Source organism: Ovis aries, chromosome 2 (assembly GCF_016772045.2).
Source record: "Ovis aries strain OAR_USU_Benz2616 breed Rambouillet chromosome 2, ARS-UI_Ramb_v3.0, whole genome shotgun sequence".
In the NCBI taxonomy this organism is placed as follows: domain Eukaryota; kingdom Metazoa; phylum Chordata; class Mammalia; order Artiodactyla; family Bovidae; genus Ovis; species Ovis aries.
The window spans coordinates 204,446,629-204,474,399 of NC_056055.1; the positions used below are offsets into that span (position 1 = coordinate 204,446,629).

Consider the following 27,771-nt stretch of genomic DNA (forward strand, 5'->3'; position numbering starts at 1 on the left):
CATAGGTTGAGAAGGCAGTGGCAACTCACTCCAGTGTTCTTGCCTGGAAAATCCCAGGGACGGAGGAGCCTGGTGGGCTGCCGTCTATGGGGTCACACAGAGTCGGACACAACTGAAGCAACTTAGCAGCAGCAACATAGATTGAACAGCAACAACAATAACATAGGTTGAAATTGAAGGAAATTTTTAATATATTTTTATTTGTAATTGAAGGATACTTGCTTTACAATATGATGTTGGTTTCTGCCATACATCAACATGAATCAGGCATAGGTATGCACATGTCCAGGGCTTCCCAGTAAAGAACCCACCTTCCAATACAGTAAACATAAGAGACGTGAGTTGGATCCCTGGGTTGGGAGGATCCCCTGGAGGAGGGCACGGCAACCCACTCCAGTATGCTTTCATAGACCATCCCCACAGAGAAGCCTGGCAGGCTATCGTTGATAAGGTTGCAAAGAGTCGGACATAACTGAGCAACTAAAACTTTCACTCACTTTCATCTGTTTTACCTATGGTAGCGTACAGTATATATTTCCATTCTACTCTCGAAATTGAGGGAAATTTTAAGCCACCTATACTGCATGCTAGTATCAGATGCTCTTTGCTGCTTTTCAAGTTTTGAGTGCTTGCTGAAGGATCCCATGATTTGAAGAAAGCAGAAGAGGTTTAGCATGAGACCCCACCTAGTAAGGGTCATCTCTGAAATTGCCTGATTATCTGGCAGGAATGCTATCTCCTTGCTAAAAGCCTGCCGCTAGATTAATGCTAGCATTTGAAAATCTACTTGGGCCCAATGGTGGGCAGCAGGCGAAGGAATGTGTTTTTTGTTTCTCTCTTTAGTGGCAGGAATGGTCACCACAAAAAGACTCTGGGCTCCCAGTTTCAGGCAGGTCTGGAAGTTGTGTAGTCTGTGGTCTGTGAATGTACACACCAGCTCAGGAATAATGGGATAGAACTGTGCCTGTATTCACAGCCAGTTGCCTGCGATGGTTGATGGGTTAGTCAGTTTCTTCAGGTTGATAAGATCCCGCAGATCCCACAGGTCCCGCCACATGGTTCAGAGAGGAAGTGTTACCACCCCCATTGCTCTATCTCCCAGGAATGCAATTTGAGTTGTGTCTCCTCGACAGCTTGGACCTCAGTAAATTACCAGGGTCTTGACCCAAGAGATGGAGAAGTCTTAAGCAATTTTTCAGTCTCCTATCTAAAAACGTGTTTACATTTCTTGAACTCTGGCTGACTGATTCATTCTCCTGGTGTTGCAAGAACTTTCCTTATGCATTAGTATTTATAAGTTTCTTTTCTAAGAGACTCATGGTTCCTTCCAAGCCACGGTCAAGTGAACCTCATCGCAACGCAATTTTGTTGGGCTGGATTTGTCCAGAGGATGGATCAGGGCCAAACAGCTGTGATGTGGCAAGATCAAGTGAGGCTAACAGGAGGAGGCATGAGGTGGAGGGGAAAAGTAGGAGATACTAAGTCAGGAGGTCTGGGTTCAAGTTCTGGTCCCGCGCTCTTTCAAGGTATGGCCTTGAGCCAATCACATGAAATCACTCCCTGGGCCTCAGTTTCCCTAGTTATCTCAAATAACAAATGTTTTCAGTCTGTGCAGAAGCCATTTTCCAGCAAGATAGAACAGCTGAGAAACAACAGAAAAGGGAAACGGAGTCAGCCCACAAAGAAAGAGTAGAGGCTTCAGGTCAAAGAAGCAAAGATGCAGAATTGCATGTGGCCAGACTCGTCACAGAACTACTTAGGACTAGCAAGTATGTAAAGAAGCTTGTGCTGGACGCTAGTCCAGTACCAGAGACTAAAATCCTTTTCAGAGGAGCCATGCACTTAGCTGAATCTGTTCCTCAAATAAACATTCCTTTACAGACATGAAATTTACTTTCTTAGGGGAAAAAAGGAAAAACAAAATAAATCCTATCCTCTAGCAGCATGAAGTTTGAGTCTGGCAGTCTTGGACTCAAATCCTTACTCAAAACCTCACTAGTTGCACACCCTTGGGTGGATTACTTTATCTTTTGAGCCTCAGCGTCCACACCTACAGAGAGTATGACAGCACAACCATGGAGGAGAGTCGTGGTTGTCCGTATGTGCCTGCTTCTGGGTGAGCGGCAAGATTTCTGTTAGTCCCTTCCCACCAGCCCCGTTTTGACCTTTGCCTTTGTTTGCTTGTGTTTCCACCTCTCCTATTGCCCCTCCACATAATGAGGAAAAGGGAAGGCTCTGATCTCTCTATCTGGAAGGTTGCAGAAGCATTTTCCTACTTCAGTGAAGTAGGATCATACAAAATTTATATTCAACAGTATCAGCAGATTTTTTCCATCAATATTTCCTTTTTAATTTCAGCTTTATCTGAATTTTAGTAGCACAAAGAATTTACTTTTGTTCTTTTAAAGAGCAACCAAAACAAGAAAAATAGAAATTTGAATATAAGGTCTATAACACTTTATTAAATGGAGCGTTTAGACTGTGCCTATAGAGGTTACATGTGTTATTTGGTAAGTAAATACGAATGCCATAAGCATGTGTGTGTTTATAGTCTTACACATATGAACTAGGTGTGTAGGTGTATGTTATATATAAAATTTCATGAGACCTATATCTGACAACCTTGACCCTTTTCCCTCTGATTTTCATCATAGTAAACACTGAGTCCAGAACAGATCTTCATATGAATCTTAATGAGACCTCACCTTTGACTCAAAAGCCCGAGAATCAGGTACAGTATTGATTCTTCATGAGCAAGTGAGTGGGAGTCGGGACTTTGAGCTTCTTGTCCCTGCTTGCTGTGTGACCCTGGGTGAGATTCTTCACCTCTCTGGGCCTCATTTGCTTCATCAGTTAAATGAGACAAGTAGACTATAAAATCACAGAGGTTCCTTAACTCATAGACTTGGAATGTCTTAACTCAACTTGGACTGTTTTGTCTGGCTCTTCATAAGCGCGAATAGCTGAATAGGCCTTTCCCTGACTTCTGCAAAGTCAAAAGGGAACAGGAAAACACAGAAAGGCATCCTCCATGGAGGCAGTGGGGACTAAGACTTGGTGCCAATGGGCCCGTTTTTTTCCTACTCTAATTCTCATTCCTGAGAATGAGAAAAAAATAGCAACCAAGAAAAAAATGCAAGGAGACTGTGAAGAAAGGAGAAAAATGCTTTATCTGGGTGGATTAAGAATACTTATTAGTGATTCGAGGACATATGTTCACAAATATTTATAAATTGGTTCCTTAAAATTAAAGATTTGAAGCTGGCACTGCCTTGAGATTCACTCTAGAGAGACAACTCAGGGTATTTCCTAGAGCTCTGTGGGTCTCAGCAGATGCAGCACAGCCCAGGGCTCTCCCTGCTGAGTGACAGCAGCTGGGGAGGAGGGGGCGGTGGGGGAGAGGCGGTGGGGGGGAGGGGCGGGGGAGGGGCGGGGGGAGGGGACGGTTGGGGGGGGCGGTGCTGGTGGTTGAGAGATGAACCAACATGGCCTCTATTTCTCCCTTATCTCCAACTTCCTGGCTTTCTCCTCCCTCACACTCATTAAAAAACAGTAAAAATAAAAGTAGCTTTGTTTCCCTGTGTGTGCCTAGTTGGTTCTGAGGAAGGACCTGAACTCTCACTGTTAGGACCCCAGGCCTGGGTCAGGCCTCCCCTGAGCTGAAACACAACCGAGTCAACCCTTCCTGCTACTGAGGAGCCACACAACCAACATTTGCATTTTTTTTAATATGCCTGTTTTGAAGCTACCCTTTATATGGAATGTGAAAGGTTTTCTTCTTCAAGAGAGGCTGTGACTGAGGAAAATATGCTGTATTTCAATAATTCCACAACTCCAGAGGCCTTGCAAACACCTCATGTACTCCAAATTCACACAGCCCCATCGTTATATTCCAGGAGACCTCATATCACCTGCAATAAGAGTGGCTCAGCTATGTCAAATTAAATCCTAGACTGAATTATTAACCTTGCATCCAGAAAGAGGAACACCAGACCCAGGGTCTTCAACTCTAATCCTGGGTTTCCCCTGTGAGGCTCTGGCAAACCCACTCACTCTGAGACCTGCCCGCATCCCTGCTTTGTGAAAGGATGGGAATTGTTCCCACCAGAACCTGTTGGATTGTTCAAGTTGCAGTAGTCTTGCTTCCTTGAGAAGTAATACCAGAAAGGAAAGCCATCAAGGAAATGTCTAGGCAGTCTCAGTTCAGTTCAGTTCAGTCGCTCAGTCGTGTCCGGCTCTTTGTGACCCCATGAACTGCAGCACGCCAGGCCTCCCTGTCCATCACCATCTCCCGGAGTTCACTCAAACTCACGTCCATCAAGTTGATGATGCCATCCAGCCATCTCATCCTCTGTCATCCCCTTCTCCTCCTGCCCCCAATCCCTCCCAGCATCAGAGGCTTTTCCAATGAGTCAACTCCTCTCATGAGGTGGCCAAAGTACTGGAGTTTCAGCTTCAGCATCATTCCTTCCAAAGAAATCCCAGGGCTGATCTCCTTCAGTGTGTACTGGTTGGATCTCCTTGCGGTTCAAGGGACTCCCAAGAGTCTTCTCCAACACCACAGTTCAAAAGCATCAATTCTTCGGTGCTCAGCCTAGGTAGTCTCACCAGCCTCCAAATCCGGAGAAAATGGGGGTAAGGTCTGAGAGGGGGAGGTGCCTTCCATGCCTTCCTCACCCCCTTACTTCTTGAGGCTAATGGCTCTTTATTAGATTAATCACTGACTTCAACTTTAACTACTTCCTCAACCTACTCCATGTAAATGGCTAATTTCATGTTTACTATAAAGCATCTGGAAAGGATTTAGAAACAAATTTCTGCCCAGCGGATTTCAGTTATGAACCTTGATGGGCCACTGACAAACATGGTAGATTCCTTCCACTGTCGCCTTCCCTCTCTGAAGCAGGCTAGGATATCACACAAAATTGATCTTTATCAGCGCCAGCCGTTTGTGCTCTTCTTTCCTCTCCATGAATCCCCACTCCCACCCCCGACTCCCGCCCCCTACCCCGCCCCCTCCCACCACTGGGATCTGACCATATTAGGAGTTCAGTCACATAAGATACTTTTACTTTTTTATCAGTGTGCTGAGAGGAGGAGGGAAAAACCCAAAGGTGGAATCTTTTGGCATCACCGTGCTTTAAATGAGAAGTCACACACCTCGATTTGGAAAAAAATTTCTGACGGGTGGGTGAGAAAGACAGACAGACAGCGCTTTGCAGGACATGCCTGGGTTCCTGGATTTACCCAGTTCTGGATGCTGCCTCTGGTACCCCCTAGTGGTTGGATTTTAAAACCTCCGCTGTGCGTTTCCGAAGAGGCGGTGGACGCTATGAGGATAAGAAAGAGGCAGAGAGCTCTTGCCTCTAGCACACAGGATGGCAGACCGTGGGCTCGCTCCTGAGGCACCTCTTTCGCACCTGGCCTAGGCGGTAAATCCATAAATAGAGAAGAGTAGCAACCGACATCAACAACTTCCTAGGAGCTGAACGAGGGGGTTTAGTGGGGAAGAAACAAACCTACAAGAGGAAATTGGGAGATGAGAAATGAAGAAAAGAAAAAGGAGACAAGCAGGCCTGTTTCAACTCCAAGCTCCTATTTCCTCTTTCAAATGAGCTGCTTCCCCACTGTGAACAGAATCAAGTATTTATGAAGGCATTTTTTGCATATTAATAGCTGCATGTGGAACATTTCCAGTTCTGAAGTCCTAAAGGTATGGTGCCCTTTTTTTTAATGCAGGTCCTTCAAACTCCTCACAGAATTTGGTATTCGTCTTCCCATGTATTTTCCTTTCTGCCTTGTGGCTCCTCCTAAGGCATTTCATTTGATTAAGGGAAATTAGTTCCTGGGATACCATCAGAAACGAAGCACTGCTCTTACCTCGGTGGCTCACCTCAATCACTAGAGATTTTCCTCTTCCCCAGGGCCTCTCTATGTAAGAGGCCAAAGGTTGAGTGAGGTGAGCAGAACCTAAAAAGATTATTAAACGTGTAACTTGAAACTCTATAAGGAAGGGTTAACATATCTATCTTGAGAGGGGAGAAAGTAAAACTTTCTTTAAAAAGTAAGAAAAATACTTAAAATTGCAGTAACTACAACAGTATTACTATCTATGCTTGGTAAAGATCACATTCAATTTTAAAAGAAAAACATTGGGCTTCTCTGGGAGTCTGTTGGTTAAGAATCTGCCTGCCAATGCAGGGGACACAGTTTCAATCCCTGGTCCCAGAAGATCCCGCATGCCACAGAGCATATAAGCCTGTGAGCCCCGGCTACTGAAGCCTGAATGTCCTAGGGCCTGCGCTCCGGACAAGAGACGCTGCCGCAATAAGAGAAGCCCGAGAGAGAACCGCAACTAGAGAGTAGCTCCGGAAAGTCTGTGTGCAGCAACAGAGACTCAAAGCAGCCAAAAAAAAATAAGTAAGGCTTTTTTAAAAATAAGAAAACAAAACCAATTAGAAAAATAAGCAAAAGACATAAATAATTCATATCAAAAATGATAGTAATAGAAAACATATATGGAAACAATATTCATTTCTGAGTAGCAATTTAAATTCGAATTGAGGCAAACTGGAGGTGCAATTTTATATCGGAGATATGTGCCTCCTCTCACCTTTTTTTAATGATAACATTCGGTACTGTTGAGTTTTTGGCAAAATTGGTACACTTATACACTTCTGGTGGGTTGTAATTTGATTCAAACCATTTGTAAAGAAAAATGGCAGTATAACTTGTATAACATGAAAAATATTCATACCCATTGATTCAGTATTTCTGGCTTTTGGGGATTTATCCTAAGGAAATAATTCAGCGGGGTTGGTGGGGGGGGGGGGGAGGGAATCGAGTGAGGATGTCCTAGAGAAAAACTGGAAACAATCAGAGAAACGATTCAATTAATTGTAAGGGGTTTAATTCGACATTAAAAAAAATGATGCTTGTTCATCCTAGAAATGTGATTTAGTACAAAAGGTTTAACACAGGGTTTCTCAACTTCAGCACTTTGAGCCGGATAGTCTTTGTTGTGGGGCACTTTCCTGAGCATCGTAGGACGTTGAGCAACACCACTAGCCTCCACCCACTAGGTGTCAGTAGGACAACCCATCATCAGTGACAGTATCTCCAGTCTTTGCCAAATGGCCCCATGTAAGGTGAAAATTACACCACAGCCCCGACTCCACGTTGAGAACTACCAATTTCATTTTAAAAGTGGAAATCAAAGTGATGTCAACTATGACTGCAACTATATTTTAAAAATTACCATATCTATAAAGACTTGCAAATAACACATGCAAAAGAGCACAGTCATACTTGTTTGAAATTAGGAATATGTTGGGTTTTTTAATTTTTATTTTATCTTCTTGGTTTTTTTTTTCTCTTTCTTTTCTATTTTTTCAAAATTCTTGCTATAAGGAGGAAAGGTGCGACTATGAGCAGAGCTGGTTTTTTTCAAGCCTAGCTTAAAATGATCAGGAGTCACAGTAAACAGCAAATATACAGCAAGTGAAACAAGGGTCAACACTGTAGTGCCATTATTAACTACTGTTAGTTGTAGTTATTTAACATTAATTAGGTTTTCATTAGATTATTAGATAGGACCATCAAAATTCTCCTCTTAAGAATCTCAAGCTCTTGTCAGCATTTTATCCCTCTGATCCTAGACTTTGGGGAGGCAACGAAATTCACCTGTTTTTCTGAAAGGTCTGGATCTCAAAGTATCAAACTCTAATCATCCAGATCCATCTTTTTAAGCTGGGATCTAGACAGGCCCTGAGCCCACTGATTTATGGAGTTGTCAGGGCAGAAAGGTTGTCAGTAAAAGAGTATCAGAGTACAAGCTCAAACTTTATTAGATTCTCCAAGAATCACTGTGTCTCTGTTTAAAATAAGAAAGAAACCATCCCACCAGTTTTGACATTGTCTGTTCTCTCCCTTTGTTAGGGAGAGCAAACATCCTTTCTCACTTGCTTTATCTTGGGTTTTGTTGTGTTGCTTTGTGGGGATTAGAACTTTGGTAGTATCCTAAAAATCCTGTTAAACAAGAATTATGTCTCTTTTTCCCATTTCACAAAGCCACTTCTATTTCCACCTATACTGTATTCTTGAGTTCGGATTTCACGAACGTACGACAGTATAAATTCATATTTGATCTTGTGTGTCCTAAATTTACCTCTTTCTGATTTCAAAGAGCAGCCTGTAATTCTAGTGCACTAAAGGATTTAGGTTGAATAAACCTATGTTTACCCCATCTGCTTCCTTGGTGGTTTCACAGATGGTGTTCATATCCCCTTTCAGCCTTCCTCTTTCAGGAGAAAAAAAGAACACCTGTAGACACACTAAGTTTTTGTGCAAGGGTACAAAGGTAACCTTTTGTTTCAGTGTCCTTCTGAACCATAGCCTGCCTTTTGTTGAGCTTTTTAGCTGTCGTCTTAGAGAACAAGCTACTACTCTTTAAAGACAGACTTTTATTTTTGTATTCTGCTCTACTCACCATAGCATCTCACATGTTTAGGACAGTTCTTGGCATATGCTACCACCTCAAAAAAAGAAAAATTGACAAATAAATCTCTTACTGACATTAAGGTCCATGTCCTAGATGGGAAAAGCCTCTAAATAGGATTCAGAGATTGCAGGGTTTTTAATACTTATTGATGTATTTTATTTGGCTTTGGCTGTACCAGGTCTTAGTTGCAGCATTCAGGATCTTCCATCTTTCATTGTGGCATGCAGGATCTTTAGTGACAGCATGCAAATTCTTTTAGTTGTAGTGTGTGGGATCTAGTTCCCCAACCAGGGATCAAACCCAGGCCCCTACCACTGGAGGCACTGAGTCTTAGCCACTGGACCACCAGGGAAGTCCCAGGTTGCACTTGTTTTATTTCCAAGGAAATGATATGGAAGTTCAGCTCCCATTTCTCTAATAACTCACACCATCTCAGAATACTTCCTGCTGTTGGTTGCCATGATTTGGCATTTCATGCTCTGAAAACTTTTGGTCCTGTGCACATTGGAGATGTCACTAGGCATACTTCTTAGAGTCTTTTTGAGGCTGAGAAGTGAGATTGGACCTAGCAGGAATGCCTGGGAGAATTAACCATCTGTATCTCCCCATCCAGAAAAGCACACTTTACTGCTCACCTTCTGTTTCTCATTTCTGATGGCATGGCACAGCATTTCCGGAGCTCCGTGCTCTTCCTCCCCACCCCAGCCAGCCCCTCTCTTTTTCTTCCTGCTTTCGTTCTCCCTGGCTTTGTAAATGGCTTTGGTTAGGAAACTTGATTCAAAGGGTTTTGTGTTTTTTGTTTTTTTAAATCTAAGCGAACTTCATCTTCTAGTTCAGTCTTACTCACAGGATTACTTTGTCAGCCCAAAAACTCTGTTGACAATGTAAGGATAATTTACTGAGAGGGATTTGTTTTTAATTACCAAACTGAGGCTTTTGTTTGTTGAATTATCACTGCAGCTATTATTTATTCCAGTAATTCTGTATTTATTGATATGTTGGCTACTAGCCTGACCAGACTCAATATGCGTCTGATTTTCTTTTTTATTTTTATTATGGAAAATTTCAAATGCAGGGAAAAGTAGAGAACAGTATAACAAACCTCCATTTACCTATCATGCCTGCATTCATTCATGCTTAGTCATATCCAGCTCTTTGCAACCCCATGGACTGTAGCCCACCCAGCTCTGCTGTGCATGGAGTTTTCCAGACAAGAATACTAGAGTGGGTTGCCATTTCCCAGTGGTCATGTATGGATGTGAGAGTTGGACTGTGAAGAAAGCTGAGTGCCAAAGAATTGATGCTTTTGAACTGTAGAGTTGGAGAAGACTCTTGAGAGTCCCTTGGACTGCAAGGAGATCCAACCAGTCCATTCTGAAGGAGATCAGCCCTGGGATTTCTTTGGAAGGAATGATGCTAAAGCTGAAACTCCAGTACTTTGGCCACCTCATGCGAAGAGCTGACTCATTGGAAAAGACTCTGATGCTGGGAGGGATTGGAGACAGGAGGAGAAGGGGATGACAGAGGATGAGATGGCTGGATGGCATAACTGACTCGATGGACGTGAGTCTGAGTGAACTCCGGGAGTTGGGGAGGGAGGCCTGGTGTGCTGTGATTCATGGGGTCGCAAAGAGTCAGACATGACTGAGCGACTGAACTGAACTGAACTGAACTACAACTGTACCTGTCATAACCTTCAACAATTATCTCTCCGTTATCAAGAGGGTCTTTTGAAATGGTCATAGCAGCCAGCGTTTTTGAGGTTTACTATGTGCAGGATTTAGGATTATCTCCCTTAATCCTTACAACAGCCCTATGAGATAGGTGCAGTTATTGTCCCCATTTTACAGATGAGGAAACAGATGTCATGCCAGACACGGCCCCATTTAACACGCAACCTGCAGTTGCCAAAAGGCCTACTGGTTTGGGAATCCCTAAAAGCTGCTTTTGATGCTTGGACAGCAAGGAGATCCAACCAGTCAATCTTAAAGGAAATCAAGCCTGAATACTCATTGGAGGGACTAATACTGAAGCTGAAGCTCCAATACTCTGGCCACCTGTTTCGAAGATTGGAAAAGACCCTGATGCTGGGAAAGATTGAAGGTGGGAGGAGAAGGGGACGACAGAAGATGAGATGGTTGGATGGCATCACCGACTCAATGGACATGAGTTTGAGCAAACTCTGGGAGATGGGGAAGGACAGGGAAGCCTGGCATGCTGAAGTCCGTGGAGTCACAAAGAGTTGGACACAATTTATTGACTCAACAACAACAAAGCTGATTTTAGATCCCAGCTTCTTCTATACTGTCTGTGACTTCAGGGGGGTTATTTAACCTCTCTGAGGCTCGATTTCCTCATCTATAAAGGAAAATGACAGATCTTCCTGATGACCGGGTGGTTAAGACTGTGTTTCCAATGCAGGGGGCACGGGTTTGCTCCCTGATTCCATATTCTGCACAGTGTGGCAAAAAAAAAAAAAATTAAAGGACAGTGGTAGTTCCCTCATGGGGTCATGGCAAGGATTAGATGAAACAACATATGGAAAAGGATTAGCACAATGTTGTCACTAGGCAATCCTGATAAATTACAATAGTAATTATTACTCTAGGCCCTTGTTCTCTGCTTGAAAACTGCTATACAGCTGAATTTGGAGCTTGTAAGCAATCTAAGTGTTCACGTGTGGAAAAAGAGAAGTTTGAATGGCAGAAATAACCTAAAGGACTATGAGTCAATCTAACTATGGCTTACCCACTCCACGCACCTTCAACCCCCAAGGCCAGACACCCCCAACCCTGCAAGTATCCTCCATGCTGTCTGGAATTTTTTGTTTCATTCCTTTATGTAATCCCAGCTGTTGCACATCCCTTTGGGTGTCTCCTATCCCACTGTGGATTACTATTTATTTGTTCTCCCCCCTGCACCTAAGGGAGCACAGCAGAATGCCAGGGGGAAGGGGAAGCAGAGATTTTGTAGGGGGGGTGAGGGATCCTGTATCCAGCAGGGCCCCAGATCCCTCAGAAGGTGGCTGCCCAGAAACATTGAGAGGTCAGAGGTCAGGAGGGCAGTGGAGGGGAAGGGGGCAGGAAAGAAAAGGAAGGATGCCTTTCTCTTCTCCCAGCCCCGGGCTGTACCAGCATTACTAGACTAGTTCAGCTCCTCAGCCCAGCTAAATTATGGGTTAAATAAGTTTTTATTGGATCCACGTGGGAATCAAAGCACCACAGGTAACATTTCTTTTTTAGTGAAAGTTTCAGTTTTTACAATGAAATCAGTTTGCAAGGTGAGATCCCCTGTCTCCCAGCTGCCAGGTTGGAAAAGACACACCACAGTCAACATAAGACAGAAGGCACACAGTCGGGGGTTAAAGTTTGGGGTTAGAAGGAGCTCGGAACTTCTTCAGATTGCCTGCCCCACAACCCACCACCTCCCATCTTCCCATCTAAGTCTAAAATAGAATGTGTCATGTCTCAAATACAGGCAGAGTTCCAGCCTGAATGTGGCCAGACATCCCCTCACAGAAAAAGCTAGTTTCCATCTCCCTTGGGGCAGAAGAGATCACTATTTTGGCTTAAATTTTTTCTCCTCCAACCCCTGCTAAGCCAGATAAACAATGATTCTGTTGTGTCAACAAAGCACTTAATTAAACTGAGGACAATATCAATTAGAACTCCCGGATAAGATTTTCTTCCAGATAGTTGAAGCCTTGGAATTCAAGGGTCCTGTGTTTCATTATTCCAAAGCTCCTTGAGAACTGAGGTAGGGAATCTGAGGCACAGAAAGCTTAACGAGTTGACCAAAGTCACCACCAGTCTCTCCCAGAAACTGAACTAGACATTGCTGTATTCTCTTCCTGGTCTGCTGTTTACCAGCTCTCAGGCTAATTTGTAAATGCGTGTGCTCAGTTGTGTCCAATTCTTCGAGACCCCATGGACCCTGCCAGGCTCCTCTGTCCATGAAATTTTCCAGGCAAAAATACTGGAGCAGGTTGCCATTTCCTACTCTAGGGGATCTTCCCAACCCAAGGATCGAACCGCAGTCTCATGTGTTTCCTGCATGGGCAGGTGGATTTTTTTTTTTACCACTGTACCACCTGGGAAGCCCTATAAATGCTTCAGTTCAGTTCAGTCGCTCAGTCATGTCCAACTCTTTGCAACCGCATGAATTGCAGCCTCCCTGTCCATCACCAACTCCAGAGTTCATCCAGACTCAAACCCATCGAGTCAGTGATGCCATCCAGCCATCTCATCCTCTGTCATCCCCTTCTCCTCCTGCCCCCAATCCCTCCGAGCATCAGAGGCTTTTCCAATGAGTCAATTTTTCAGATGAGGTGGCCAAAGTACTAGTGTTTCAGCTTTAGCATCATTTCTTCCAAAGAAATCCCAGGGCTGATCTCCTTCAGAATGGACTGGTTGGATCTCCTTGCAGTCCAAGGGACTCTCAAGAGTCTTCTCCAACACTACAGTTCAAAAGCATTCTTTGGCACTCAGCTTTCTTCACAGTCCAACTCTCACATCCATACATGACCACAGGAAAAACTATAGCCTTGACTAGGCGGACCTTGTTGGCAAAGTAATGTTTCTGCTTTTCAATATGCTATATTGATCATGCTATATATGACCATGCTATGCTATGGTCATAACTTTTCTTCCAAGGAGTAAGCGTCTTTTAATTTCATGGCTGCAGTCACAATTTGCAGTGATTTTGGAGCCCCCAAAAATAAAGTCTGACACTGTTTCCACTGTTTTCCCATCTATCTCCCATGAAGTGATGGGACCAGATGCCATGATCTTCGTTTTCTGAATGTTGAGCTTTAAGCCAACTTTTTCACTCTCCTCTTTCACTTTCATCAAGAGGCTTTTTAGTTCCTCTTCACTTTCTGCCATAAGGGTGGTGTCATCTGCATATCTGAGGTGATTGATATTTCTCCCGGAAATCTTGATTCATCTTCTGCTTCTTCCAGCCCAGCATTTCTCATGATGTACTCTGCATAGAAGTTAAATAAGCAGGGTGACAATATACAGCCCTGACGTACTCCTTTTCCTATTTGGAACCAATCTGTTGTTCCATGTCCAGTTCTAACTGTTGTCTCCTGGCCTGCATACAGGTTTCTCAAGAGGCAGGTCAGCTGGTCTGTTATTCCCATCTCTTTCAGAATTTTCCACAGTTTATTGTGATCCACACAGTCAAAGGCTTTGGCCTAGTCAATACAGCAGAAATAGATGTTTTTCTGGAACTCTCTTGCTTTTACCATAATCTAGCGGATGTTGCCAATTTGATCTCTGGTTCCTCTGTCTTTTCTAAAACCAGCTTGAACGTATTGCTGAAGCCTGGCTTGGAGAATTTTGAGCATTACTTTACTAGCATGTGAGATGAGTGCAATCGTACGGTAGTTTGAGCATTCTTTGGCATTGCCTTTGTTTGGGATTGGAATGAAAACTGACCTTTTCCATTCCTGTGGCCACTGCTGAGTTTTTCATATTTGCTGGCATAATGAGTGCCACACTTTCACAGCATTCTCTTTTAGGATTTGAAATAGCTCAACTGGAATTCCATCACCTCCACTAGCTTTGTTTGTAGTGATGCTTTCTAAGGCCCACTTGACTTCACATTCCAGGATGTCTGGCTCTAGGTGAGTGATCACACCATCGTGATTATCTGGGTCCTGAAGATCTTTTTTGTACAGTTCTTCTGTGTATTCTTGCCACCTCTTGTTAATATCTTCTGCTTCTGTTAGGTCCATACCATTTCTGTCCTTTATCGAGCCCATCTTTGCATGAAATGTTCCCTTGGTATCTCTAATTTTCTTGAAGAGATCTCTAGTCTTTCCCATTCTGTTGTTTTCCTCTATTTCTTTGCATTGATCACTGAGGAAGGCTTTCTTATCTCTTCTTGCTATTCTTTGGAACTCTGCATTCAGATGCTTATATCTTTCCTTTTCTCCTTTGCTTTTACATACTGTACTAACAGTATGAACAGTATGTAAATGCTTAGGAAGATGTAAAATCTCCTTCCACAGGAGTGAGGATAAAATGAATGAAGACAGGCAGGGAACAAGAAAGCTCTTCTCTGGCCTCCAACAAAACTGTACCTCCACCATGCCTCCTTGTGGAGAACTAGTAAAATACCATCCACTTGGCCCGTTTCCCCAGCACAAATTGCCTTGAGAATGTAAAAAGAGGGCCAGGATGTCAAGTGGCCCAGCTGGGCAGGATGACCACAGGTCACGGGCACGCGGACCACTGAGCAGACTTGTGGTGGGTGGAACCACGCTGCCATTTGGGGCCCCATGTGTTCCTCAGAAAGAGGCTGTGCAGGCAGACAGGGTTGTTCAGGGGCTTTGGGGGCAGGGGTCTGGCCACACACCATGTGGGCTCTTTGTTCCCCAACCAGGAATCAAACCCTCACCTCCTGCAGTGGAAATGCAGAGTCTTAACCACTGGACCACTACCAGGGATGTCTCACAGCCCGGGTTGTTGAATTGAGATCCTGGTGTTTCCTCTGGCCTCCTGAAGATCGAAGGTCTCCCCATCCTCCAGGCCAGGGAAACCTAGACAGACAAGGTCTCAGAGTGGGACTTGGGGAGGCCGAGTGGCTGGCCTTACACGGCTGGGTCCCTCTGCGTCACCCTGAGTTGACAGTGTATACAGGGCTCAGATCCCTCCCCAGGCAGTCCAGCCATGGGGGGCCCCATTCAGCCCCACCTGTGTCCCCATTCCTACTGCCTGCTTTTATAATAGCTCCACAGGCTGCCAAGGGCAAGAAAGAGCCTGAGAAGGCCAAATGCAGGGGAACTCGCCAGGCCCTTCAGCTCATAACTCCAGGCAGGAGTGACCTTTTCCAGGATTTGGTCCCCATCCCCAGTGACTTACCCATCCCCACTGGGATTCAGAGCCACCCCCCACCCCCACCTTCCAGGGAAGCGGAGGGACAGATTCTCGGCCAAGGAGGGGGCCTGGTGGTCCAAAGGAGCCTCTGACTCTTTTCCTTTTGTTTGCTCACAGGAGGGGGACAAACGCCCAGTGTGCAGAGAGGTTTGATGTGACAACTTGATAGACCACATGAGGGTTTCAGCAAAGGCCTCCCGACCCCGCTCTCCATGCACTAAGATAATGCTGGGGTGTGTAGCATATTTCAGATCTTGCCTACAAAGGCCCTCCTTCCTTCTGTTTTCCTTCTCCAGCCCAGCTGGCCCACAGGTTCCCAGAGACTCTTGGCAGCTTGCTCTCAGGCAGAACTGAAGTTGTGAACTGCGTGGGAGGCGGTGAGACAGCCAGAGTGTTGCAGCCTCCTTAATGAGGGACAATAGCTCCTCTTGGAGCCACGAAGCTGCAGCTACAGAGATGGGGGACCCCAGTTAGGTAGGAGTGGGAGAAGTGAAGAGACGCCCCCAACAGACCCGAATCTGTGTGGCTCTGTGGGACCTATAGAGGGCGGGACAGTCTAGCTGGCTGTGTTAGAATCTCCTTCCCTTCTTAACATAAGACGTTCCTGTGGCTGCAGCCCATGGTAGTGAACCCTCGAAAAACAACTTGAAAGGAGGAAGGAAATTATCTAAGAGAGGGTTTCACCTTGAGTTTGTGGCTCAGATATTATAATCCCAGAGTAAGAAAGGAAATGATATTTGTTTTATTTGATGGACGTCCTTTGTTGGTTTTCCTACTTTATATGTGTGTGCAAATGGATATTTGTACACAGCCAATAGCTGTCTTTTGTTCTGGCTTTCCAGTGACTCCCATTATGTTTACAGCATGATAATAATCCTGGATTTTCTATGGCTCAGTCTGTCAGAGCATAAGATTAGCTCTTGAATTCATTAACAGTCATCTCCTTTTAAATGTCAGATAAATTCTTAAATGCCAAGCACTTCACACAATGGCTTCTGTGCAATTCAAATCAGCTTTACCAAATTAGCTCATTAATCTTTATTATTTCATTTCCTGAAGAGAAAGGCTTCCTGGGGTTTTCAGCAGAACATAATAATATTAAGTATTTACAGTACAATACAGGTGAAGGAATGGGTTTTGATTTTCTGCTAAACATTTCACCCTTGCCTCAGTTTTGTAATCATTCTCACTGAAGCAGACACATTAAAAAAAAAAAAAAAAGCTTCAGGCACCTCTGCTTTCTTCTGCTTACCCTGTTTTCCTTCTCTCAATTTGTGTTTTCTCCTCCCCTCTACTCCCTGAGACCTTGATTCCCTGTGACTATTTATTCTGTGATCTTTAAGAGCCTAGCGTGTGACTCTACCACCCAGAAAACAGAGCGGTGCCTCACAGGGTCCGGATGGAGTCAGAAGGCTGGGCCAAACAGGCCTGGATATCAGGAACTCTCCTTTCCAAAGAACCCTTCTGAATAATCAGATACAGGCTATGCTGACTGCCAAAGATAGATCCTTCCAGGACTGGCTTCTTCCTGTCACCCAGCTCTCTGCTCAAATGTCATTTCCCCAGAAAGGTCATCCCTGCTCACCCAGAGGAAAACCCCACTCCTCCCCCACCAACCTCCATCCTATCACCATTTCATTGTCTTCATAGATTTATCACCATCTAAAATCACTCTGCTTGTTTATGTGTTTTTCTGGCACACACAGTATCACTCAATAAATAACAGTTAAATGAATAAAGCTTTCAAACTGTGGTACTAGAGAAGACTCTCTAGAGTCCCTTGGACAGCAAGGAGATCAAACCAATCAATCCTAAAGGAAATCAACCCTGAATATTTATTGGAAGGACTGATGCTGAAGCTGAAGTTCCAATACATTGGCCATCTGATGCAAAGAGCCAACCCATTGGAAAAGACCCTGATGCTGGGAAAGATTGAGGGCAGGAAGAGGAGAAGTTGGCAACAGAGGATGAAATGGTTGGATGGCATCACTGACTCACTTGATATGAGTTTGAGCAAGCTCTGGGAGACGGTGAAGGACAGGGAAGCAAAGCCTGTTGTGCTGCAGTCCATGGGGTCACAAAGCATCAGACATGATTTAGCAACTGAAAAATAGCAAATGAATAAAGTGAAATGAAAAACCACCCCAATGTATAGCTTTCCTTTTCCTCTTATCACTACTTTCCAGAATCCTATTTATGTATTTAATCTTCTTTCCTCTCATCTCCCAAACGCCCTTTCTCTATCATGTATTTGTTAGAATACCTGAACGTAATAAGCAAAAACAGTACTGCGTGGACTTCCCTGGTGGCACAGTGGATAAGAGTCATCTTCCAAAGTAAAGAACACAGGTTTGATCTCTGGTCCAGGAAGATTCCACATGCCGTGAAGCAACTAAGCCCGTGTGCCACAATTCCTGAGGCCCACGCACCTAGAGCCTGTGCTCCACAGCAAGAGAAGCCCTCACACCCCAGCTGGAGAGGAGCCCCCGCTCTCCGAAACTAGAGAAGGCCTGCGTGCAGCAGCTGAGGCCCCGTGCAGCCAAAAAACAAATAAATTTTAAAAACCAGTACTGCACATTCCAGTGACTGCAGAGTCTCACTGGAAACATTCCATCAAGCTAGAATTGATGGCCCCTGAACCTTAGGGAGATGAGCCATACAGTCAAGAAACTTGTTTTATCAAATGATTTATAAGCTAAGTGATTTGGAGACACTTCTCAAAGTCTCTCAGCTCCCTGCTCTTTAATCTGAGCACCGCATAAGGAGTTAAAATAGTTCCAGCCATTGGATCGAGTCTTGGCTGTGTCTTTTGTCCTCCAACCTAACACAAAATCTCTTGAAGATCATGAAGAAACTTCCCTCAAAATCAGTGTTGTCTGATTTCTGTTATTCCACCCAGTGACTCATGTATGGTTTTGGAAGCTAGAAAGCTTCAAATGCTTTGTTTGATTCTTGTTTGTACCAAATGCTTTCATTTGATCTAGAAACGGGGAGGGGAGGTCTCACTTGGAGAAGCTAATCAGATATATAACTGAAATGACACGCACACACACACGAAGCGTATATATTTGTCCAAAAAAATCTTTATCTCTAGCCCCATTTCAAAACAAAGGAAAAGGGTGTGGATGTTCATCGGAATGATGGCTGCTTATGGGGGTTCACTGACTGTTAATTCATCATTAACACTTAAAAGTAATACAAATGTGATGGGAGGGAGAGCTATGCCCAGAGACAGCCTTCCGAGAGTTAGTCTCTTAGAAAATATGGAAATGATCAAATCCACGCCCAGGGTGATCTCATAGCACACTAATGTATGTGACCCCAGGAAATCAGCCCTGAAAAATAACACGTCACTTTCCTCTGGGAATGAGGAAGCCAGTGCTACACAGAGGACAGTCCTCGAGGTCAGCACATGCTTCCTGGATGTCTCTCTTGCCCTCCCCAAGCAAGTTGGGCCATAACATGTAGCTTGTGCACAATGTTATCCTTACTTTTTTTTTTTCCCATGCTTTTTTATGGTGGTAAAAGTCATATAATATAAAATATACTTATTTTAACTGTATTTAATTGTACAGTTCAGTGGCACTAAGAACTTTCACATTGTTGTGGAGGTCTCACCATCATCCATCTCCCAAATTTTTCACCTCTCCCAAACTGAAACTCTGAGCCATTAAACACTAACTCCCTATCCCCCACCCCACGCCTCTACTCCCCAGCCCCTGGCATCTACCAATGTACTTTCTGACTCAATGAATTTGTCTATTCTAGGTACCTCGTATGAGTGGAATCAAACCATATTTGTGTGCACCTAATGTTTATTGGAATGCATTTTAAGGTTAATTTATGTCCTACAGATTGTACCTTCTTTTTCTGTGGTAGGTTCTCATTAGTTACCTATTTTATACATGAAGTAAAGTGAAAGTCGCTCAGTCATGTCCGACTCTTTGCAACCCCATGTACACAGTCCATGGAATTCTCCAGGCCAGAATACTGGAGTGGGTAGCTTTTCCCTTCTCCAGGGGATCTTCCCAATCCAGGGATCAAACCCAGGTCTCCCACATTGCAGGCGGATTCTTTACCAGCTGAGCCACAAGAGAAGCCCTATGTATGTATTTTATATATAGTGTATATGTGAATATATATATATAAATCTTAATATCCCAATTTATCTCACCACTCTCTCTCCTCCCTTGGTGTCTATACGGTCGTTCTCTTTGTCTGTGTCTCTCTTTCTGCTTTGCAAAAATGTTCTTCTGTACTATTTTTCTAGATTCCACATATACGTGCTAATATATTTGTTTTGTTTGGCCAGTATGTAGCAAGTGTGTATTCATTTCCTGACCCTGTGCAGGGCACAGCAGACACCTGGGAACAGGACAGCCATGGTTTCCGGCCCTCGTGGAGCTTACAGTCAGTCTGGCGGGGAGGAAAAGGTGGCTGCACATGCATGAGCATCTCTCTGGGCAGTGGTGGGAAGAGCTGTGTTCTTTAAGATGTCACGGGAGGCACAGATGAGCCAGACCCAAAGGATGGGGAGGAGTTAAAAGGGAGGGGTGTGTTCCCCAGAGATGGGGGGCATGTGGGCAGCCTTGCTCCCAGAACTGAAAGGTCAGAGCTAATGGCAGCCCTCTGAACTTGCTTTTCCCACAGTGAGGTCAAAGCTTCCTATAGAGAGCCCCACCAAAATTCCCCTCACCTCCTTCAGAGTTTTGCTCAAACACTGCTTTCTTTAGGGGTTATGGGGGTTGGTGGGGGGGGGCAGTCCTTGACTACTTAAAATTGCAACCTCCGTCACCTTGCCCAGCTGCGCCTCACTCCCCTCTCTGCTTTATTTTTCTCCATATCACAAGTAACCTTCAGATGTAACTGATGTTCCACCTATTTTCTTGTTATCTCATTTCTCTCAGTGGAATGTATGTGCAGTTTTCCTGAGAGTGAAGCCTCTGTCTGCTTCTTACACTGCCCTATGCTTTCTCCTGGGCATAGAACAAGCACACAATAAGTATTTGTTGAATGACTGAATGAGATAGGAAAGATAGTCCAGGGCCAGGCAAGAAGAGTCATGTAAACCTTTTAAGTGGGTTGGCCTGCATCCTGAAGGGAAGGCCTTTGAAGGTCTTAAGCAGAAGAATGATATGGTCCAGTTTGCACCCGGGAAAAGCACCTAGGTTGCAGCACAGAGCATGGGCTGGCAAGCAAGTTCAGGCTATACTTTGTCATGCTCTGTGGGGTGACAGCATTTGCATGTTGTAGCCACAGGAGATCAGAAAAGCCCCCGGACACCTCCACCAGCCCATTCTTCCTTCCCTCTCTGCTAGATTTGTTCAAATCACTCTTTCTAACACATCAAATACATTTTAAATTTGGAGATAAACTGAAGTTTTTATATAACTGTGTTTGCTGAAAGGCAGATTTAATAATTGTTTATGGAAGCTGTAGAAGTAGCAAAAAAAATCTCATCAAAAAAACGAGTTTGAAAAAAAAAGGAATTCAGGGCAGTCCATGATTTCGGCTCTGTATTTACCTGCTGTGTGACTTTGGGCAAGTTACTTAACCTCCAAGAGCCTCCAGTTCCTCATCTGCAAAATGGAACTAGCAATACATGCCTTACAGAGCCGTTGGGAGGATTATATAAAGTGACTCCTACCCAGCAATACAGTAGGGTGCCTTTTCCCAATTTCCCATCATGCCGACTCCAGGTGTGAATTCATAACCAGCCTCAAGTTAGCCTCCACACATATGAGCCCCCTGTCTCTTCCATGGTAAAAATAGGTGTTACTATTAGTGTTCCAACGATGAAGAATTGCTTTCTATAAATATTTGGGAATTCGGACGAGCTCTTGTCGCACTGTATATCATTCCTATGAACGCTGGGCTTTCTGCTTCTCTTCACAGGGAGCCCAGCAGTCCTTGGAGGCAGCAGCTCAGAAGACAGGAGAGCCTCAAAGTTGTATAAATAAAGGGCTGATATGTTCAAACAGAAAAGAATTTTACACGCGCAAGCTGCACCTCGACATGACGCCGTTCCTGAAGGTGATCTCACACTGAGAAGACGAGGGGTTTTATAGACACATACACAGGAATTCCAGTTAATACACTTCTGCATGGTACAAAAAAACAGCTTCAGAAGTCCCTCAGAGTTCCTGCTTTATCAGAAAGGACAGAAAATAGGCAGCTTGTAGCAGAGGAAGATAGAACAAATTAGGACAGTAATCACAGGCAGCCATCGGGGACAAATCAGTTGGGTGTCTGGTTTGGTTGGTGGAGGACAGGGAAGAGAGAGGAGAAAGGATAACCTTGAACCACTCATAAAACAGGTAAATATAACTCATTTTATCTTGATAGTCGTTACAATAGTTGTTACTGTTTTACCACTGCAAGTGGGTAGAGCTGATAATCCTACCATAGAGAAGGCTAACTCTTGAGTTAACTATTTAGAAGGCAGCAGCCAATCCTCTTCTGGATGTCTGACCCTGTTTTCCGCTCACTAGGAGTTCATTACTTTCCCAAGCTCAGCTTCAATTCAGCTAAGGGTACTGAGAGTTCCTGTGGTGGGGATGGCACTTGTCCATCTTTGCAATACACCCTCCTGCCCTGGGATCTAACAGCAACTGGCTTATGGAAGATGCTTCCTAAATGCTCCATAAGTGGATCCCTTTTTAATCCCACAATCCTCTGGCTTAAGAGCCTCTTTCTCCCCATTATTTGCCCCCCTCAGAGGTGAATGAACAAGAAATAAATGACCTAGGAGTGAAAGAAACTGATCAGGAACAAAGCAAGTCTTGGCCTGGAAGGATTTCAGATCCTTCATACTGCCCTCAAAAAATAAGATCCCGGGTCCTTGATAAGAAGTGGTGACTAAGAAAGACAGAAACAAAGGTGAAGATGTCAAACATCATGGGGCTCGTGATGGGAGCACTTCCCCGTGCTGTAGACTGGCAGGGACTTCCAGGTTCACGTGGGTCACCCTCCTAACCTCACTGGTCCAGAGTTCTTAGGTTCCAACTGCTTTGAGTGGTCCCAGTCCCAGCTCTGCCAGGTGGGGCTTTGATTCAGAGTCAGGCATTTGCCCCAAATCTGTCTCTCTCCATGGCTGGGCTCTTCTTTCCTATTTCCTCTTAGATAGGCTCTTTCCCCATGGTTTCAAGATAGCCATGAGCTTCTGTTTTCTAAATCGCTGGCCCAGCTTGAGTCACATGGCCATGCACAGACGAATCACTGTGGCCAGAGGAACGGAAGACACTGACTTTCCCAGCCTGGAGCCACAGGAACGCAGAGTGGGGAGGAGAGGAGTGTTTCCAAAAGGAAAACTTGAAAGTAGAAGAAGAGAATGGTTCTGGGAAGCAAAACTAAAGATTTTCCTAGAAGTATTCAAAATGATTACTTTCACTCATTACTCATCGTATGCCACCAAAACAATGTACCACAGTCTGGGTGGTTTAAACAACAGAAATTTATTTTCTCACAATTCTGGAAGCCAAAAGTCCAAACTCAAGGTGTCAGCAGAGGTGATTTATTCTGAGGTCTTCTCATTGCTCCAGAGAGCCATCTTCTCTATGTGTCTTTACGTGATCTTTCCTCTACACATGTCAGTGTCCTAATCTCTTGTTTAAAGACACCAGTCATATTGGCTTATAGACCATCCACACAACTTCATTTTACCTCTTTAAATATCCTATCTCCAAACACAGTCACATTCTAGGGTACTGAGGGTGGACTTCAACATACGAATTTCAGAGAAACACAATTCATCCCCAAACACTTATATTAATGAAACTATGTTTTTCTTTTCCTTAGCAATGCTTTAGTTTCCCTTAGGGCTTGATGAATTATGGTTGATGCTTCCTGGGAGGTGATATTGTCATTAGCACTATTCATTCATTCAACTCATAATGAGCATCCACTACCTACTATGTGTCTGGCATTTTCTGGGCCTTTGAGATATATCTACAAACAAAACAGATAAAGCCTTGTCCAGGCAACATATACAGTACATTAATAACTGCTATGTAAATAAGAGAAGAACACATTTATGGAGCCTCCAGAAGCTGCAAGTGAGGGATTTTACAATATTTTTGTATTTAGTGTCCACAGTGCTTTCCTGTTACATGTTTTCATTCAGCAATTTTGGCACCATGTAATAGAAGGAAAGGCATTGTCATCCCCAAGGCCCACTTTCTAGTCTATCCTTTTCAGGACTCACAGAAATTATAACTCAGTCTGCTTCTGCATGAGACTGATGGGGACACTCTAGACTTTCTGACTCCCAGACCAGTCCTTGCCCCTCATACGACATCTTTCCTTGCAAATGTTCAGTGTTACCAGCTCTCCCTAGATAGACCTTCTGCTTGCTGGTGTGGCAGCTGCCAGACTCTTAGGGGCTGCCTCATGGAAAGACTCAAATCTCAGGATGGTACATCAAAGGATGGAAAGCTCAAATCAAGAAAGGCACACAGGCTGTTCAACTCAGTCTATACTTTTCATCTCTGCACTTCCTGCCTAGTCACAAGGCATTTCATTCATTTTTGGCTGGTGCATGTAGGAAGCAGTATACATTTCAGGGGATGAGGGTAAGAAATAAAAATATTGGAGCAGAAAAAGGAAATGGAAAGGGATATAAATAATCACAATCGCTAACATGAATGAACAATTATTCTGTGCTAGGCTCTGTTATAAGTTTTACATGCAAGAACTCATTTAACTCACAAAGCGAATCTAAGAATGAGGTAGCATTCTCCCATTTTACAGATGAGAAAAGTAAGGTCTTGAGAGGTGAAGTGAGTTCTCAAATGTCATACAGTTGGTCAGGCAGCCCTGCTCCAGAGTCCATGTTTTGTTTGTTTGTTTGTTTCTTGGGCACACACATGGCCTGAGTAAACTAGCACCCTCTGTAGTGAAAGTGTGGTCTTAACCACTGGGCCACCAGGGAAATCCTGGGACCCATGTTTTCAACCACTTCGCCATGAAACTTCCCTGCACACCTCAGCTGAGTCCTATCCAATCAAAATCAGTGCCTACCAAAGTAGATAAGCATCCAACACAGCTCCTTCTAGAAAATTCCATCCCTAAGCACTCATCCAGTCTTTTGCAGGAAGATTTTCTGATTCTGCGGGACTCGGCCATTCCCCTCCGTTTCACCTGCATTCCGTGGAGTCAGCGTAAAGCTTTCTCTCCCCCATGATCGCTCATTTCCCTTCAGACAGGATACACTGAGCGTCCACTGTGTATCAGACACTGTTAGGCACTAAATGTACAGAGATGAATCATCGCCATCCCTGGCCTTCCAAGGAGTCTGTAATCTAAGAGGCAGATAAACAACTAAGTGGAGAGTATCCGCACAGTTTTGTGCAGAGGTCGGCCCAGGTTGCTACAGGAGAGACTCCTTCATTTATGACATGTGGAATCCTTTAACACTGAAGGCAATGCTGTCAGCCCATTTTATAGGATAATCTGTATCAGGCTTAGATTTGGGGAAACATGATCAATCTAGAGTACATCTGGGTTCACATAAAAATTGACCCATGTTTTTTCTTTTTAAATCTATTTTTTGTAAAAGAAATGGTAATTGATGAATAAATTGAGATAGAGATTTTTTTCCCCTGGGAATTTTAATAAATTACAGGGTTAGGTCATGGTTGTGGGGAAGAAAATAGCAATAATGGCAATTAATGATAGAGACAGAATTGAATATGCTTAAACTTGACACTGACATCAAAGGGTATGTACGTTATGCCCAGAAGATATGAAGAATGAGAAATAAGCCTTCGCCTCACAGCCATCACACAGGCAGTCATTGCTTGGTGCCTTTGAATCCCGACAGAGGGACCTGCCTGAAATGGGGTACCCTGAGTTGTCGCCTGTCCTCGGTTGGGAGTCAGGTGCCACCTGGATGTGACTTACGCAGGCAGGTGTGGGTCCATCCCACCAAGATGCATCTGGCTGTCACTACCCTGCACCCTGTGGCCACGTGGGGAAGAGACAACGTGGATTTCAGTGAGGAGAAGTAACGGCAAAACAATCCTGGGCTCGGGACGCTGTCCAGAGGTGGAGTGGGCCCCTGAGGAGGGAAGTGCCGGTGCCCAGAGTCATTGAAACCTGCTTTGTTGACCACCAGCAGGCAAGCTGCAGATGAATCCCAAGCTGGTTTCCAGATGCGATGACCCCAGGACACTTGAAAATGATTTTGCCAGCAAGAATATTCAGGGCATTGAGTCTGTGACAGTTCCCCCAAAAAAACAAGCCCGAATTAAGTGGACTCTTATCAACATTAAAGTATCTGACCAGCAGTTGGGAAGCCCTGGGTGTTCTTGGACTCTGAGCAACCTTGCCACGCCTGTGGGACTCCTCTTCAGCTGCCTCTTCAGTAAGATGGAAATAATAATACTGGAACCTCCCTACCTACCTCTCAATGGTGAGGTGAGAATTAGATAAAATAATAATTTTCAAAGAGTGTTCACATCTATAAAGGATTCAATTCACAAAGAAGAAAGAACTATTCACTGATCCCTGCTAAGAGCAGGCCTCCCACATATTAAACCTTATTTAATTTCCCCCACCCCCTTCCTGGGGGTGGTAGAGTTCACCACTGTGCAGATGAGGAAACTGAGGATTGGTGAGGTGAGCAAACCAAAGGGTGATGTAACTGGCGGGAGAGGGAGCTAGTTTTCAAAGCCACCAAACGCACAATTCCTCTTATTGATGAGGTTTACCTGTGCTGTTCCTGAGAAGAATTTAATTGTAAATCTTTGTGCAGGCTTTCAGTACCTGGAAGAGGAACAGAGATTTAACACTTTCATCTTAATAATGCAAGATACCTTATGATTTTCATAAATCCATTCAGGTTATTGAAGAATGAATATGAGATCTTTTTAATACATGAGAAAAGTTGAACAACCTTGCAGTTGAAACTCACAAATGAGACCTTGATTTCCTTCCAGCATCAATAAGACATTGAAATTGGGTCATGTAGATGCATGTGTTAAATGATATGTTACAAAGAATTTCCAAATACGTTTTCCTAATTTAGCTTTTCAAGAACTCTCTACAAAATGTATCATTACTCCCACTTCACAGATGGAGAGGCTGTGACCGTTCATTCAGCGCGAGGCCAGCTGGAGCCCCACCTCTGGCTCCTGCTCCCCAATTCGCCCTGTAGTTCTTTCCTGGAGCCTGCCATGGGCCTAGAAGTAACATGCTCAGATAGTGGGCTGGGTGTGAGGGGAGAGGGCAGGGCCCGTAGAAGTTTCTCCAAGAATAGCTGAGACCTTCAGGACACCTGGCCCAGCCCCTGTCTGCTGCAGAAACTGAGGCTCAGGAAGTAAGTACCTCCATGATCTGTAAGGCCTGAGATGTAGGATCCGAGCTTCAGCGCACAAGGTCTGAGTGCAGGGCCTGCATCCCAACCCCTCAGGCAACTGTCTCTCTTGTCTGGTTTTAGCGCTGCAGTTGTGCTTACCAGGTGTCTGTTACCATCCTCTCACCCACACCCCTCCTCAACCCTAGAATGCCACGCTGTTGCCAGCACTCTTTCTAAATACAGCTCAGTCATGCCACTGGTTTGCTTGAAATTTCCTACCATGTCCCCATTGACCTTCCAGTTAAATCCTGGCATCAAAAAATGTATTTCTTTTATAAATAGAAAAATAGAGCAAACGAAAAATTTTTTTTAAAACTCCATACTGCAATATGCAAGATCTGGCTGGCCAGAGTCTGATCCCCACTGTCTGGGCACTGAAGCCATGCCGACCATCCCTGGCGCCAGCACAGCCTCCTTGCTCCGCGGGAACTGCCTGCCTCCCCTTCCCCGCAGGACTTAGCACCACGTCCACTGGTAAACAAACCTCCCCAGCCTAATTTAGCTTCACCTCCCCTGAGGTCCTGCAGAAATCTGTCATATCACTACATTTATCATACTGCATGGCAACGGTGAGATTTCTTGTTTCTCTACTGAGAAACAAGCTACTGAGCTTCTCACAGATTTTTTCAGCTCGGTGCCCCCAGTGCCCAGCACAGTCCCTTGCACACAACAGACACTCAATATATAGTCGTAAGCTGAATGAACAGATGAAGAGTGAATGACTTGGCCAGAATAACTGAGCTGGGATCTGAATTTTCTTTCGGTTTGTTTGCTCACTTAACGAGTACTATTGCCTGTGTTTCAATCATTGCCTTTGTAACTCATTAAAAGCAACGGCATTTTATTTAGTTTTAGTTTTTTCAGTTCAAATCTTGAATTCAAAATATATTCAGGAGGTTTAAAATATTTAACTATTAAAGGGCATGTCTCCCAGCTGGGCTCCCTCCCCATCAGACACCACTATGGCCTAGTTTCCTGTGTACCCTTCCTGGGGTAAAGACATATTTTATATATGTTTTCACATATTGTAC

General features: G+C 44.3%; 1 protein-coding gene across 7 annotated transcripts in view; it reads left to right on the forward strand.

Moving 5' to 3' along the window:
• Positions 1 to 27,771, forward strand: part of KIAA2012 (KIAA2012 ortholog) — a 133,166-nt gene that overhangs the window by 55,061 nt on the left and 50,334 nt on the right. For all 7 annotated transcript variants that reach the window (XM_027965099.3, XM_012142767.5, XM_004004834.6 and 4 more), the window contains 2 exons: positions 2,655 to 2,731; positions 21,280 to 21,417. In XM_027965099.3, the coding sequence (XP_027820900.2) occupies positions 2,655 to 2,731; positions 21,280 to 21,417 (215 nt within the window). The remainder of the gene's footprint in view (positions 1 to 2,654; positions 2,732 to 21,279; positions 21,418 to 27,771) is intronic.